General features: G+C 42.9%; 1 protein-coding gene across 3 annotated transcripts in view; it reads right to left on the reverse strand.

The window, feature by feature from the left end:
* Window positions 1–1,546: 1,546 nt before the first annotated feature.
* The window catches only part of IGF2BP3 (insulin like growth factor 2 mRNA binding protein 3), a 145,332-nt gene continuing 131,320 nt past the window's right edge, over window positions 1,547–15,558 (reverse strand). For 2 of the 3 annotated variants that reach the window (XM_068972833.1, XM_068972831.1), the window contains 5 exons: window positions 8,870–8,989; window positions 5,239–5,313; window positions 2,735–2,866; window positions 1,935–2,048; window positions 1,547–1,645 (listed from right to left, as the gene is read on the reverse strand). In XM_068972833.1, the coding sequence (XP_068828934.1) occupies window positions 1,547–1,645; window positions 1,935–2,048; window positions 2,735–2,866; window positions 5,239–5,313; window positions 8,870–8,989 (540 nt within the window). The remainder of the gene's footprint in view (window positions 1,646–1,934; window positions 2,049–2,734; window positions 2,867–5,238; window positions 5,314–8,869; window positions 8,990–15,558) is intronic. The other variant, XM_068972832.1, reaches the window with a different exon arrangement.

The raw sequence follows: 15,558 nt of genomic DNA on the forward strand, positions 1-15,558 counted from the left end.
CAAAAGCAACACAATTCTGAGAGCAGCGTGGCCTCGGAGACCACTCACACCCATGTAATTGTACATACCAGGCTTTGCCATCAAGTTAAGGAATGGGTGAATGCGTTCAGTAGCAAAGGTCAAATGTATTATCACAGTCATTGAAATTATATTTCCAAAGTTCTTCTTTTTCTATCTTTTGACTTATTTTCAGATAACTGGTTGCAGAGAATACAGAAATCCTCCTGCACTGTATATAATATTGTAGGTGGCCTTTCATTTATCTTGATTTATCATTGCTTAAAATCTTCAAAACAGCTTACTTTGAGGCTCATGACAGTGCCTGGCACATGGAGATGTAGCCTTTTTATTGCCTTTAAACACTGTCACACCATCTGACTGCCCCACTGATCTTCACAAAGCAACTCTTGGGGTCTGCTCCAAGCGTAGACCAACTGGTCCGAAGTGTATTGGCAAACTAAGCATCCTGTAAGGCAAGCTAAAGCTTTCTTCCTGCCAGTCAATTGATTAAGTTCATGGGGGCTGCATGTCTCCATAGATACACTTACTTTAGGTAGTGATAGTCAAAAGCACAAAGCATTTATGCATTCAATCACACAGCCAAACAGAAAAACAAGTCTCCTGAAGCCATTTAAAACTAGTCGTTCCAAATCCTCCTGCAACCACTTTGCTCTGTTAGTACCATCAAAAACTTCCCTACCACAAACAAAAGGTATTTGCTTGCTGCTCTCCAAATATAGGCACTGCTCCGTATCACTGAACATTTATTGGATTTTCCAACTAATAACTGTCAGAAGCCTCAAAAAACGTTAAATTTTTCCAGCTTTACTGTCACCAGCCAGAAGTAAAATTTTTCAGTTATTTGCCTGTTAGCTAATTAAATTTATTTTTTAAAAAACAGTTGGACTTATCTTTATAAAGTATATAAAATTTTCAGAAAAAAAAAAAAACAATTTTGCTTTCATTGCATTACTGAGTACCTGAGGTAGTTGAGTAAAAATGCACGTTTAATACCCCTGCCAACACCATTCAGCACTTCCCTTAGGTTATTTATGTTAGTGTTAAACTGAGAACAGTTTTTCTATGCTAATAGGTTAACATTTAAGTACTTGTAATAACTCTGTTCTGATCCAATTTTAACAATTGGACTTAGGAGCAATCTAGTTTTATTTGAGTTTCATGAATGCACCATTGAAACCAATTTCTGGCATCATGGAGAAATGAATATTTTAAAAAATTAGATATTTGTTATACTGAGAAATGCAACAAAAGGGAAGTGCAGAGTTCGTCTCTTTCCCTCCCTCCCCCCTCATTTTTTTCTTTTTTCTTTTTTTTTTTTTAAAGCTGGGTGTCATACATTTCAGAGAGCATAAAGTATACATTCTCACAGAGACAGGAGTTCGAAAGTTGCCTGGTCCTCAGAAACAACTGGCTAGGTAAAAACTTGTGCATGTGATGCTGGGTAAGGGGTCAGCGCCCGGCTGTCGGTTAAGCAGTCTGTCTTTGGTTTGGCGTCTGCCTCTGTGGTGGGCTGTTTCCTGAGCCTTCACTTCCGCCTTGACTGAGATGGTCCACTTTGCAGAGCTTTCTGCTGTTGATGCTGCTTTACCTGAGTCAGAATTTCCTGAATTTTTCTCTGGGCAACCTGCAAAAGGAGAGGACCTTGAAACTTCTACCTGATCAAACATTGCAGGAAGTTATTTTATCTCTTCCATTTTAAAAATTAACTTCAAATTAAAATTTGAAGATTAAAGATACATACTAATTAGTTTGCTAGCAGAATCTCTAAAATCACCTGCTCAAAGGGGGATTTAATGTATTAAGCATCAAACACAGCCTTGAATATTTATATGGCATGGAGACACCCATGGGAGAATGGCTTCCATTTGCGAAGGCAGCTGCAGAGCTGCCCTGACACACTGGAGCCCACTTGCCTGGCAAGCATAGAAGTGACCAGTTATTTTGACGACCACTTGGTCATTCTCATCAGGAGTCTGGTCACGGGGAACAACAACTTCTGCACTTGACAAATTCTGGAGCTCATTCACCTGAAGGAGATAAGCAGAAATCATGTTAAGTGGAACTGTTGGGGTTTTTTTATTTTTTAAAAAATTATCATTTCCTGAACACTTGTACCAAAATACTGAGCTATGTCTTTGTAAATCTCATCTAATATACTAATAATTCTATTTGGTTATTAGTATTGTCCCATTTCAAGATATTTAAAACTAAGCCCCAACGAAACTGACTTACCTACAGTTACATAAAAATCAATAACAAAGCCAAATTCAAACCCTAAAAATCTGATTCCAAAACATACTTGCAATCACTTCCAAGTCATTTTCAAAGCTGTTATATGTTAAAGAGAAACTGGAAACCAGTTTTCAGTTATAGAGGTGTAAGTTATAAAGGTAGATGAAACTTTTTAAAGTTGTCTTTTCATGTCATTAAGTATTTTTGCACAATAGAAATAAAAAGCTGATGTTTATCAACAGAAAAATGCAAAAGGCCCCTCAGGAGACAGTCCTCCCCCACAAAGTGGTCTGAAAGAGGCGCTGCTTGGACCAGTAGCTGACACCCAACCCTCAGGAGGAACAAAGGGCAGTCTTCTCCAAACCTTGGCCCAGGTGTCCTGCTTTTATAAGTTAGCCCAAATTCAGGGACGTGGAACTCCTAAGTACCTTTCGATGCTTTCCCTGTCATACCACTGCACAGGTTTTGCTGAAGTACTTGCCGTTTTGCCTCCTTTTCCAATAACTCTGCCAGCAGCAAAGGATGGCACTCTGATGTGAGCTTCAAGTTTCACCTCTTCTTTAGGACTAACAAAATTTTCTTCTTTAATTTTTCCATAAATTCTTCCCTGAGCCTACAGATGAGAACATAGCCTATCAGTGTCATTCATGTAGGAAAGGCCAAAAGGTTCGTTAATTTTACAGTGGGTAAAACTAACGGCCTGGATCCACTGGAGCAGCCCTTTGCAGTGATTTATCTGCATCTGATGGTGGACTGCTGCCCCAGAGACGGCAGGAAGCCCTGGAAAAGGGCGATAGCAGTGGCGACCGCATCACAGGTGCGGCAGTTGAATGGCTGTTTGCTCTGCAGTCTTGAAAGGTAAAACTCTCCTGCTGGCAGTAAGATAGTAACTGCATTTTTCAGGAGTAACAGAGACTGAATGAACTACAGAGCCACCCACATAAGGCTCACAAGAAGCCAAGCTCATATCTGAATGGGCCAGCAAGGATATTTTCTGTCAAACATTTCTTCATCTTAGCCAGATGGCTTCTACTTGGACTGAAGCTACAAAATCAAGTTAGCATATACAACTGATATAGTCAAACACCCTGTCAATTGCTGCATACAACCAGAAATTATACATAGCAAATCTCCTATTATGTGTAATGACAAATTTGCTCTGGTATACACCAGAGGAAAAAGAAGCCAGAGCTGGCTCCATCCAACAGGCTGCCACAGTAGAGGACCAAGACACAGATACAAAGCATGTTTCCATCGGTGCAGGGGTACGCTCATTTTAGGGGGTTGCAGACATTTAAAAAATTCATCTTAGTACCCTGTATTTCAGTCATCCCCAAGGTCTCAGGCCACAGGTATAATTATTCACACAGTCGAAGGACACAAAGGATATATATTGTCCTCCAAAACAGTATTTCTTATGATTTTAAGAGCTTATTTTCTAATATTTAGATGCTTCTAATACTTAGATCATTAAAATAATTTGTAGTTATCACTGATCACATAACTGATACTGAAGCATTAGAGCTTTTCTTACATGTCCCGTTTAAGACTAGTGCGCAACATGGGCAACGGAGGGTATAGAGAAACAACTTCTAAATTTCCCAGCATACAAGCATTATAAAAATTACAAGATCCATTTATAAAACAGTGAGAACATAACTGATGTTTGTATTTATCTTTTAATATTTAGGCTAAAAGTAACTGGTCCTATAAATATCTGGGGGAGGATGTAGTTTTCAGCATTTCTGAGTTTCGATCTGAACTGCTAGGACCACAAGGCTGGTATGAAGAAGTAAATTTGACCTGAGTCTGAGCCTAGCCAACTGTACCTACATCTCAAAGCACCTCCTTTTGTTTCCTGTACCCTGTAAATGAAATGAAAAAAATTTCAGATTTTTAGTGAAAAATGGGCCATGGAAAAAGAGGTGAAAGAAAAGTGATGGTTTATAACTTAGCTACGTTTTAGAGCTAGGAGAACTAAGGCTTAGAGCGTTGTCCTGTTAACACAGATGCTAAGTAGTAGAAACAGGACAGGGGTTTCCAGTAAATTACACTGAATTGAGTAGCTGCTTTTACCTGTGACAACCCAGACACCCTACTGAGTTTTGTGGAAGAAATCATATACTCAAAGGTACGTACGAATGTGTGAATTTGAGGCTCTGGCATGGGCTTGGTCTGATTCATCCCAGGTCTGCTTAACGCCACCAGTGCATTTCTGCTGTTTCCTATGTGTCCAGCACTATTTTAACCACTTGATTTATTAAACCATATAACCTTGTTTTAACTTTGTGGATGTTTTTAACCCCAATTTTACTGATGAGGAGCTAGCTAGGAAAAGGTTAAGTAACTTGCCCAAGGTAGTATTACTAGTAAATGGCAGAGCTGGTACCTGAACCAGCAGCCTGGCTGCAAAGGCTCTGGTCTCCATCCCCTACTGTACCCCTCTCAGGACAAAGTGGGAGGCATTCTGGCCCCAAGCCCCCCAAAAGGACCGGTGGTGCATACCAGGACAGATGCCTCAAGAGTCCCTGTCCTTTCTACCTCTAAAATTCTGAAGATTAGAGTGACTCATCGAGAAACTGTGGACCAGGGCATTAACTGAAGTTAACTCAAGGGTAAGAGGAAAAAGGAACATTTGAAGTCAAGGTCGAAGCTTCTTAGGGGTAGGAAGAAAATTTTGAGTGTAACAAAGCATTCAGACCGTTCTTATCACCTCACCTTCACCTCTGCTAACAAGGCTCTGAGCAAATTCTCCCTTGGGAGACAGGCAAACCCACCGACCATTACACAACTCTCTCACAGGTTTTGGTTTATTTTTAAAACATAATGTGGGGAACGTTTCTACTCTGTTCTGAGTCTCAGCAATTTTCACTGAGAGATTCTTTCTACTGAGTACTGGATTTATTTAAGGGAAAAGCCAGGTTATGGAGTTTCTGAAAAGAAGGCATTCATCTGTCATCTGTGCACACGCTCCAGGGCACGTACCTTGAACTGAGCCTCTGGCGGCCCAGTGATAATCACCATCCTCACTTTAGCATCTGGTGCTTCAGCTGGAGCAATCTGTAACAGACCAGACGCAGGTCACAACACTTTCCAGTTCCACTGATAAAAAAATGTTACGCAAACTGCACATGACTTCCTGAAATGCAGAAAATAAGCCTTCCGGAAGAAAGTTACAGAGAGGCGGGTCCACTAGTTACGGCTCCTGCCTCCTCCTGTATGCTTACACTCCACCTGGCCCACTTCACCAACACGGAGACCAAAGGCTAGAGAAGTCGTCACCTGGCCTGTGGTCACACAGGCGAGAGGAACTGAAGGAAGCGCTGTGTCTGGCTCCACCGTCATGCTGCTTCTCACTGCACCAGCGGGGGCACAACGTGTGGCCCTTGGTCCCACACGCAGCATCACACCCTGGGCTTCCCACAAGTGCAAGAAAGTGCTGGGGTCACAAATCTACAACGAGGTATGTATACTTAGTGTAGATAAATGGTATGTACGTCCCCCCAAAGTACGCTCACTGGAGTAACACGTAGAGTAACTGTTAATCTGACAGAAGAGTGAACTCAGACTATTTTGGCAGAGTGTATGAAATCACACAAAAGGCCAGGCCAGGGATATGCTGCAGAGACTGTTGAAGGGAGAAAAAGCCAGCGTTCCCTCAGTAAGAAAGGGTTTAGACAGTTGGCTGGTAGGAATTGTTTGAAGAAAAAATTTTTGCTTGACATGTGCTGTGCAAGAAGCAACTCCCTATAGTAAATAATGGGAGTAGGAAGCAAAAACTACAAAAGCTACCGCCTGCACTTAGCACTCAGTATGATCACTATCAATGACTGACAGTCTAGTACACCCTGTCCTACACAGCTACAAATCAAGACCAGGTTTTTTCTTTTAACAGAGTCATGCTTTCTCACTCTCTGAAAATAAAGCTAACATTTCTGTTACTTAGGCCCAAAATACTATTCCTACTTTACGCTGGGCACTAATTTTGAATCTGTAAAAAAAAGCCGAGAATTATTTTAGGCCACACTCAGAATTATTCACAGAAAACCCCTAGAAAGAAGGTATCATTCTGATTTCCCTCCTCCATAACCCTCACTGGGCCATCCAGCCTGCAGGATCTCAGCTCCCTGAGCAGCGATCTAACCTGCAGCCCCCTGCAGTGACAGCACGGAATCGTAACCACTGGACCACCAGGGATGTCCCTGGCTTTCTTTTTTAAAAAGAACTTTTGTCTTTGTCAGTACTGGTGGTAGAGGACTGGAGGTGAGAGCACTCATATCCTGAGGTTCAGTTCAGTTGCTCATCGTGTCCAACTCTTTGTGACTGCAGCACGCCAGGCCTCCCTGTCCATCACCAAGTCCCGGAGTTCACTCGAACTCATGCCCATTGAGCTGGTGATGCCATCCAGCCATCTCATCCTCTGTCGTCCCCTTCTCCTGCCCCCAATCCCTCCCAGCATCAGAGTCTTTACCAATGAGTGAGTTCTTCACATCAGGTGGCCAAAGTATCAGAGCTTCAGCTTCAAGCGTAAGTCCTGCCAATGAATATTCAGGACTGATTTCCTTTAGAATGGACTGGTTGGATCTCCTTGCAGTCCAAGGGATTCTGAAGAGTTTTCTCCAACACTACAGTTTAAAAGCATCAATTCTTCGGTGCTCAGCTTTCTTTATAGTCCAACACTCACATCCATACACAACTACTGGAAAAACCATAGCCTTGACTAGACGGACCTTTGCTGGCAAAGTAATATCTCTGCTTTTCAATATCCTGTGTAGGTTGGTCATAGTTTTTCTTCCAAGGAGCAAGCATCTTTTAATTTCATGGCTGCAGTCACCATCTGCAGTGATTTTAGAGCCTCCCAAAATAAAGTCTGTCACTGTTTCCATTGTTTCCCCTTCTAGAAGTGATAGGACCAGATGCCATGATCTTAGTTTACTGAATGTTGGCTTTTAATGTTAACTGAGGTATAACTGAGTTTTAATACTGAGTTTAATACTGAGGTTAGGAGTACAAATCACTCTAATGTCTGAGAAGCTGAGAAGAAAGCATGTGCCCCGAGATGCACCAGATCCGTTTGTGTAGACGCAGGTGAAGAGTAAGGTGGTATATGACAATATGACCGAAAGAACTTAATCCACCACTGTGCCGGAGAAATTTGGAACAATCTTAATGTCCATTAAGTTAACAAAGAACTATGGTTGGGTGATACCAGACATACAGGTACATATTAAAGTACCTACATGGAAATTTACATTATGGAAATCTAGCCAAGTGTTAAGAGTGCTAAAGCACATTTCACATTATGCATGTTTCAGACTTTTTGGAAAGAAAAACATTTTACCCTCCTCATCAAAATTCCAAGAAAGAAAAAGAGCCCGGTGTCTAAATACCCAATTCTTGTTCATAAAACATTGCTGGAATTTTTCCAAAAAGTATCTGGTCGGTTCTTTTTTGTGCATGAGCATGTTTTAATTTAATTCATTAATCAGGAAACTAACAGGATAGTAAAGTTAGCTCACCAATTGGTCTTTTTACCGTCTTTTCCTTTACCTGTTTATTTTGGCTGCATTTTCTGTTCACATATTTTGTTAATCTTTTGCTACAAGAGAGCCTATGAGGGCTGTCCTATGTCCTTTGCTTTCTAATTAACTGTGCAGTTTATGCACACTAAACCTCAACGGGTGACAAGCGCGCGGCTCTAAGCGCCACCACAGTCAGCAGTCCAGCGCTCTCAACAGTCCCTCCTGCTGCCTCTTTGTCTCCAACCCTTCCTCCAGTTCCTGGCAACCGCTGATTTTTCTCCTCCATTTCCATAGTTCTGTTTTTTCCAGAACTTTCGTTAAGTGGGGTCATACAGTATCTAGCCTTTTGAGTCTTCTTTCTCTTAGCATAATATGTGTGGTCTTTATCAACAGCTCCCTCCTCTTTAGTGCTAAGTAATCTTTATTATGGACATGGGTTTCGGTGAACTCCGGGAATTGGTGATGGACAGGGAGGCCTGGTGTGCTGCGGTTCATGGGGTCGCAAAGAGTTGGACACGACTGAGCGACTGAACTGAACTGAATATTATATAGATAAGCCACAGTTAGTTGACTTCTTCCCCATTTCCCAGTTATAAATAAAGATGTTATAAACACTTGAGTGCAATGTGGGTTTTTTGGTACTATATTTGAATATTTATGAGACATAACCAAAACAAAACTTCCAGTACACTGATGTTTTCCTGATGAAAGCTATGACTTATGTCAGTTTGTGTATTCCTTAAAACGAAAGGATTACAGCTTTGATTGTTAGGATATGCAGTAGGGTCATCTGGGAGGGAGTAAGGGACTAAGGCCACCCCCGGGGATGAGCTAGAAGGAATATTATGTCCAAGGACATGGCAGAGCAGAACCCCACTCCAGTGCTGGGCTCTTTACCTCCAGACTGCTTTTTCTGGAGAGAGAATTTAGCTTACCTTGTTTAAGCTAGTGGTGTTTCACAGAGTTTCCTATGACACCCTATGGAACCCCAGTATAGATGGCTACATTCAGTTCACAGAGTGACAGAAAGACTCACGTCTCTGTCACGTGCTGCCCTTAAGGCAGCAGCAGAGCCGCAGCTGGCAGGACAGTACCTTAATGGACGCTCCTGCGAAGCGCGACAGCTGTTTGATGTGCTGCCCTTGCTTGCCGATGATGGCGCCTACAGACAGCGCTGGGATGAAGAGGTGGACGGTCTCCGTTTCGGACTGCTGCTGGAAAGACAGGACATCCATGCTCAGTGGACACAGGTTAGGCTGTGGTGTGGGCACAGGGAGGGGGGCCTTCTTGTACAGTTAGGAATACTGGCATTGTTTTAGGAAAAATCACCACAGTAAGTTGATATGACTCTACCTAACAGGTTGGGAAGTTCTCATACTCATCCTGAAAGCATTAGTATTTAAAATAATACCACTTTTCTGTGTACAATTTCCGTAAAGCTTAGAAATGTTGAGTTACAGATTTACAACAAATTTTGTGGCACTTAATGTTGGTCCACCAAATGACATAACCACTCTCAGCACACAAAGATTGCTAGTGTCAATAACCACTTCCTTTTCTCCCCTTAAGTCCTGTGTGGGGACAGAGAGCATGCTAAGTCTTCAGTTTCTTTCTTCGTAGTATATACAAATACTGAATCACCTGAAAATGTATGTCAGTTATACCTCAATTAAAAAATTCACACCCCCCCAAAAGAAGTTTAATGGAGTCACAAAGGAAAGATGCTCTACTGGACCAAGGGAAAGAAATCGACAGGTCTGTGGTCCGTCTGCACACATCCATCCAAAGCACCTGGAAGACACTGTTAACTGAAACTTTCTTAAGGATTATGAGAATAAGCACATCACAGAAAAGTGGCCCCCCCCAAACCCCAATTCCTCTCTCTTTCCCTGACAGCTATATTGTATCTGAGGACTTTCTTGGGAACACTTCAGGAAAGCATGGTTTCCAGTTCCTCACTAATTTGTCTAACACTACAGTCAGGTCTCTTAACATACATCTTGTGCCCATGTACAAGTACTTCGAAGATTTTATGTAATAAAAATGCTGGACTGCAACATGAACATTTAAAGTTTATATTTCTAAACTCTCACATTAATTATCTTACAGTCACTAAATGTGCAAAAGACAGAGGGAAGTCATTTTGGTTTAAAACGTGCCTTTCCCATGCATAGAAAATTAAAGCAGTGTGATTCTAGACCCTATGTCTTGTTTCCGACACAGAAAAATCGGAACTCTGCTCTTCGAAGCCTCTTCCTTTTCCTGTTAACCACCCCTGCACCATGTGCCCCTTCAGTTCCTATTCAAGTTAACCTAAAATTCAACTCTAGAAAGTATTCTTGACAAAAGCCATTGTACTTTTCTCTGATCAGGACACTTTGTTTCTTCAGCAACAGTATAAATAGATGTGTGCACACTATATTCTTTACAACTTGGTACTTCCTATGTTTCCCAGGATGCTGTAACACACCGCAGGTCTTCATACAGCTGTCAGCCTCATGAAGTCTCCCTGGGGGCTCTGTAAGCTTTCTTAGAACACACAAACCAGAAGAGGTTCTGCCTTCCCACTAAACTCTTGCCTGTAGAGATTTGTCAGAGAGGCCTGTCCTGTACAACCTGGCCAAATCAACTTTTACTGCTATTCATCAGTGAAGAACAAAAAATAAAATTAGTTCACCCTTCAGTATTTCCGAGTCATAGGAACGACGCCTCTTTCTGGGAAGCACCACACATCACAGCCTGCCAGGGCGTTATGCAATTACCATAAACTATTGCAGGGGGTTCCCAGGTGGCACAGTGGTAAAAAACCCATCTGTCGGTGCAGGAGATGCAAAAGACATGGGTTCAATCCCTGGGTCACGAAGATTCCTTGGAGAAGGAAACGGCAACCCACTCCAGTATCCTTGCCTGGAAAATCCCATGGACAGAGGAGCCTGGTGGACTACAGTCCATGGGGTCGCAAAGAGTCAGACACAGCTGAACACAGCACACAACTCATTTATTCCAGAGGGACAATTTAAGGCCTTTCATAGTAACTGGATAGGACTGAATTAATGATGACATTGCCTATAAACTGTGTTCAATGTTAATATCAATTTTGTCATTCCGGTCCTTAAATTAAAACTTGTATATTAACTAATTTTCTAAAGTAAAGTGAAAGTTGCTCAGTCGTGTCTGACTTTTTTGCGACCCCATGGATGTCCATGGAATTCTCTAGGCCAGAATACTGGAGTGGGTAGCCTTTCCCTTCTCCAGGGGATCTTCCCAACCCAGGGATCGAACCCAGGCCTCCCACATTACAGGCGGATTCTTTACCAGCCGAGCCACAAGGGTAGCCCTTCTAAAGTAAAGATAGGATCTATCTTGTCTCGCTAAGAACATCCATGTAATACTCTTCTGAGTACATTTTTTTTAAGGGGGGTGGTGATGAGTCAGGGGTCTGGCAGTAATAAAGACTTTTTTTTTTTAAGATTTTTCTAAGGATCAGACTAAATCTATCACGTAACTTGCCAAAATTTGCCCCATTGTATTTTGCCATGACTATGTAATTGTTTGCTTTCTGGGCCATGTTCCAGGAATACTTTATACTGCTTACAAAATACAGAAGATTTAGAAGGAAGTGAAGAAATAAGAGCAGAGGGACCTCAACAGAAAAGACAATCAGAAATGCTGTTATTATACAAATTTGGCTCTATGCTTCTTAGCAATTAATTAAAACTAAGAAAAAAAGTAATAGCATGATTTATCATATCTTTAAGAGAAAAGCTATTTGTTTAGTAAAAAGTAGTTTTCCTGAGAGCCCACAGCATAACTTCTGAATGTTCTTAGCGGCCGAAAGTACCAGGACCATCAGACCAAGAGTCCCCGAGCCTCACAGTACAGCCTGAGCATCTCAGCCTAGAATAAACACACTGACCCCCACAGCTGCAAGAAAAACCCATAAGCATAACTACTGTCCTCTCAAAAGCTGAACCAAAGCAATCATCCTTCCATACAGTGACGGATGAGAGGCTGCAGGTGCTTCTGAAAGGTCACCGACTTTGGGGAGGTGGGAGTGAGGTAGGAGATGATGAATGAAAACGTAGAGTAAGCTGAGTGAAGCTCTGGGAAAGGAATGGCAGTGAAGGGACAAGGACTGAGAGGACCAAGCAGAAGGAAGGGCAAAGTCATGAAGAAAGCATTGCTATGCAGACAAGAGCGGTCCATGCTGGGATGAAAGCAGAACAACAGACATCTACAAGGCAGGCTGGCAGGAAGTGAAGGAAGCATGCCAGGAGGCGGTGCCCCAGACTCAGGGACTGTGGCTTGTGCTCTTGCCAATGGCACCTTAATGAGAAAGTGACTCATCAGATGTCTGCAGCCTGATGAAGACCTTTCTGAATGCCACCCAGATCCCTCTGTCCAGTTCCATATCCAACAAGCACATCCCTGACCATAAATTGGTTCCCAAGCAAAATTTCCTTGAGGAGTATAAGGCACCTCACATAAACCTCCCGTCTACGGACAGTCATTAAACCAGCCCAGTCTTATATGGGACTATGAACAGTAAGCCATGCTTTCAGGTTCAGCTCAGTTCAGTCGCTCAGTCATGTCCGACTCTTTGCGACCCCATGAATCACAGCACGCCAGGCCTCCCTGTCCATCACCAACTCCTAGAGTTCACCCAAACTCCTGTGTATCGAGTTGGTCATGCCATCCAGCCATCTCATCCTTTGTCGTCCCCTTTTCCTCCTGCCCCCAATCCCTCCCAGCATCAGGGTCTTTTCCAAAGAGTCAACTCTTTGCATGAGGTGGCCAAAGTACTGGAGTTTCAGCCTCAGCATCAGTCCTCCCAATGAACACCCAGGACTGATCTCCTCTAGGATGGACTGGTTGGATCTCCTTGCAGTCCAAGGGACTCTCAAGAGTCTTCTCCAACACCACAGTTCAAAAGCATCAATTCTTCGGCGCTCAGCTTTCAGGTTAGGACACCCAAATAAGCAAATAGTTTCTACTTACAAAGTTCAGAAGCCATAACAATGGGTTATGGCAAGTCTCCTTCACCTGTGAATTTAAGACTGAGGTGGTTTTGAGAAGATGCATCAGCTTTTCCTTTTCATGTTACACATCCTTCACATGGAGGTTAGTGTTCACCTGCGTTACCCCGAACCCTTCTTCCTAAACCCTCAGAGGTGAATGATACTCAGGCCACAAGCCGCTTCCCAGTGGATTTCTGCCAGATGCCTACTGGCAGCACTTCCTCTGGAGTTCTTGGCAGCCTCTGTGCTATAGCTTGAAATAACAGAAGAACAAAGCTGCTCAACTGAAAGTTTGCTTAACTGGTGAAGTCTGCCAATGAGTAATCCTAATCATCTATCATGAGGAGATAGAAGAATGAGCAAACAGTAAGGTTAAGTGTATTTACTTTGTGGGGAACAGAATCTAAGACATCACAAAGGCACGGAGACAAGCATGCCAGCCAACAAGACCAGCCTCCAGGAACCTGGAAGGATGCCAGCATCTCCCTTTGGCTTGTAAAATACATACTCCTGAGGGTTGTTTTGTTTGTTGCGTTTTAATGGATTTTGGCCTGGAACTGGAATTGAGTTTACTCAACTTCATGATCTGAACAGACTATTTAAGTCTTTTTTAAGAAAGGCAAAGAAAGTTTCTCCATATACTAAGTACAAGACCTCTTAGAGATAATAAACGCAATGAGTTATTTACTTTGAAATTGTTTACTAGCAAATGAGTCACACCCCCCCCAAAAGACATCCTAAAGCGGAGGACTGAGACTCCATTCAAGTCATTTGATCTAACAGTCCCTTTCAAATTAGAGTTTGCTCCTTAAAGACCACTTCAAAGTAGATAAGAGCCAAGAAAGTGCTCACCTTTCTTGTCTCTTCCATAAGTAGAAAGTTAGCAATTTTAAGATTACACTGTTGTTCTAGAGGCTTGGGAAGACTCCAAAGGCACTATCAAAATGATGGAGACAACAGCTCTTGAGCTAACTTCTGCCAACCTCAATGCAAGCTGCCAAACCATCCAGCTATGGGTGCTGTTGTGTGTGATGCCAATTCCAGCTCCTCTGCTCACTAGCTGGCAACTGCCTCTTCCCTACTGTTTGAGCATCTCTGAAAGGAGCATTTCCTGTCATTTATAAACTCAAAGTCTGCCAATTAAGTACTGCATGAGCCAGCTGCTAGGCAGGAACTAGAGACTTTTTGTCTGCTGGAAGAACCAACTCTTTGGCTCTATTGGAAACACCAACCTGGCAGGTTTAGGAAGAAGAGTACATTTTAGGGGGAGGGACAGGCAAAGTTTTGGAACAGAACAGAGACAAGGAATTTATCTTATCCAAAGAGGAGATATATCAAATTCTACTTCATGTTGCAAAGCAGAAGTGAGAAAACATGAGCAGAAAAATGAAACAATTCTAAAAGAGGAAGCAGTGCATAAAAAGAGAGTCAGTCTTTGAGCCATTTAGTCATCAATACCTACTCCTTGCCAGGCAATGCATGAAGTAAAAACAGAGATTTGCTACTAACCTACAGGCACTGAGGATAAAGAGACTGTCTTTGTGAGTAACCTGACTTCTCGGTGAGAACGTCTACAGGACAGTAATGCGGGAGTGCTGTCAAGTGCTGAGAGCAAACACCTACCGACCTTTAATTCTCTAACTCAGTTTTTAAACATAGGCACACCCCAGAGACACTGCAGGTTCGGTGTCAGGCCACTGCGTTAGATGGAGTATCAGAATAAAGTGAATTGCACAAATTTTTTTGTTTCCCAGTGCATGGAAGTTTCTACTACACTGTTGCTTAGCAAGTGTACAACAGCATTATATCAAACTGTACATACCCGATTAAAGATAATGCTATTGGGAACATGGTTACTAATAGATTTGTTCAATGCAGGTTGCTGCAAACCTTCAATTTGTAAGAAACAATTTCAAATTCTGTAAAAAGTAAAACTGTTGGAAAGAACAGTTCTTAGAGATCATTCATCTAGCTCAGTTTCTTCACTGTGTGGATGAGTGAAGAAGCCTAGAGCAAAGAGGAGTCTGACCTACAGCGGCAGAGAGATGGTGGGGCCCAGGGCCTCCTCCAGGGCTCGCTTTCTTTCCACCCATCCCCTTCAGCACCAAGCTACAAACAAAGTAGCCACTTCACATCACTTTTAGCTGTGGTACAAAGCTTTGTGGGTGTGCGTGCTAAGTTGTTTCTGTCGTGTCCAACCCTGTGTGACACCACGCCAGACTGCTCTGTCCATGGGATTTCCCAGGCAAGAATACTGGGGTGGGGTTGCCCTCCTCCATGGGACCTTCCCAACCCAGGGATGAAACCCTTGTTTTTTAAAGTCTTTTGCTTTGGCAGGCGGGTTCTTTACCACTAGTTCAACCTGGGAAGCCCCACAAAGCTTTAGAATCAAGTCTGTTCACACGTGATATACAATTCTGATACCTATCTTTAGATTAAGGAGCTTTGTTACATGGTTTCTAGGCCCAAAGAGGTTTGAAGTGGCAGGTGAGCAGCAGGGGAAGATGCAAATGTCGCCATCAGCAACGGCAGAAAGACACACGCTGCAAGAGCAGAGCGGAAGCTGAGAAGCACGCCCAGCCGCTGGCGGCCTCAAGGGCAGGCAAAGCAAAGCCGCATTCTTACAGGGACACAATACGATCAGTCTCATGACCCGTGTTCTTTGCAGAACTCCAGTGGCTTTTTATTCTGTAAGTGCTCCAAGCAGAACAGCACCCCCACCTTCTCCCTGAACACTACTCTCAGTGTGGTGGGGCAGTTACCAC

Source organism: Capricornis sumatraensis, chromosome 5 (assembly GCF_032405125.1).
Source record: "Capricornis sumatraensis isolate serow.1 chromosome 5, serow.2, whole genome shotgun sequence".
Lineage (NCBI taxonomy): Eukaryota > Metazoa > Chordata > Mammalia > Artiodactyla > Bovidae > Capricornis > Capricornis sumatraensis.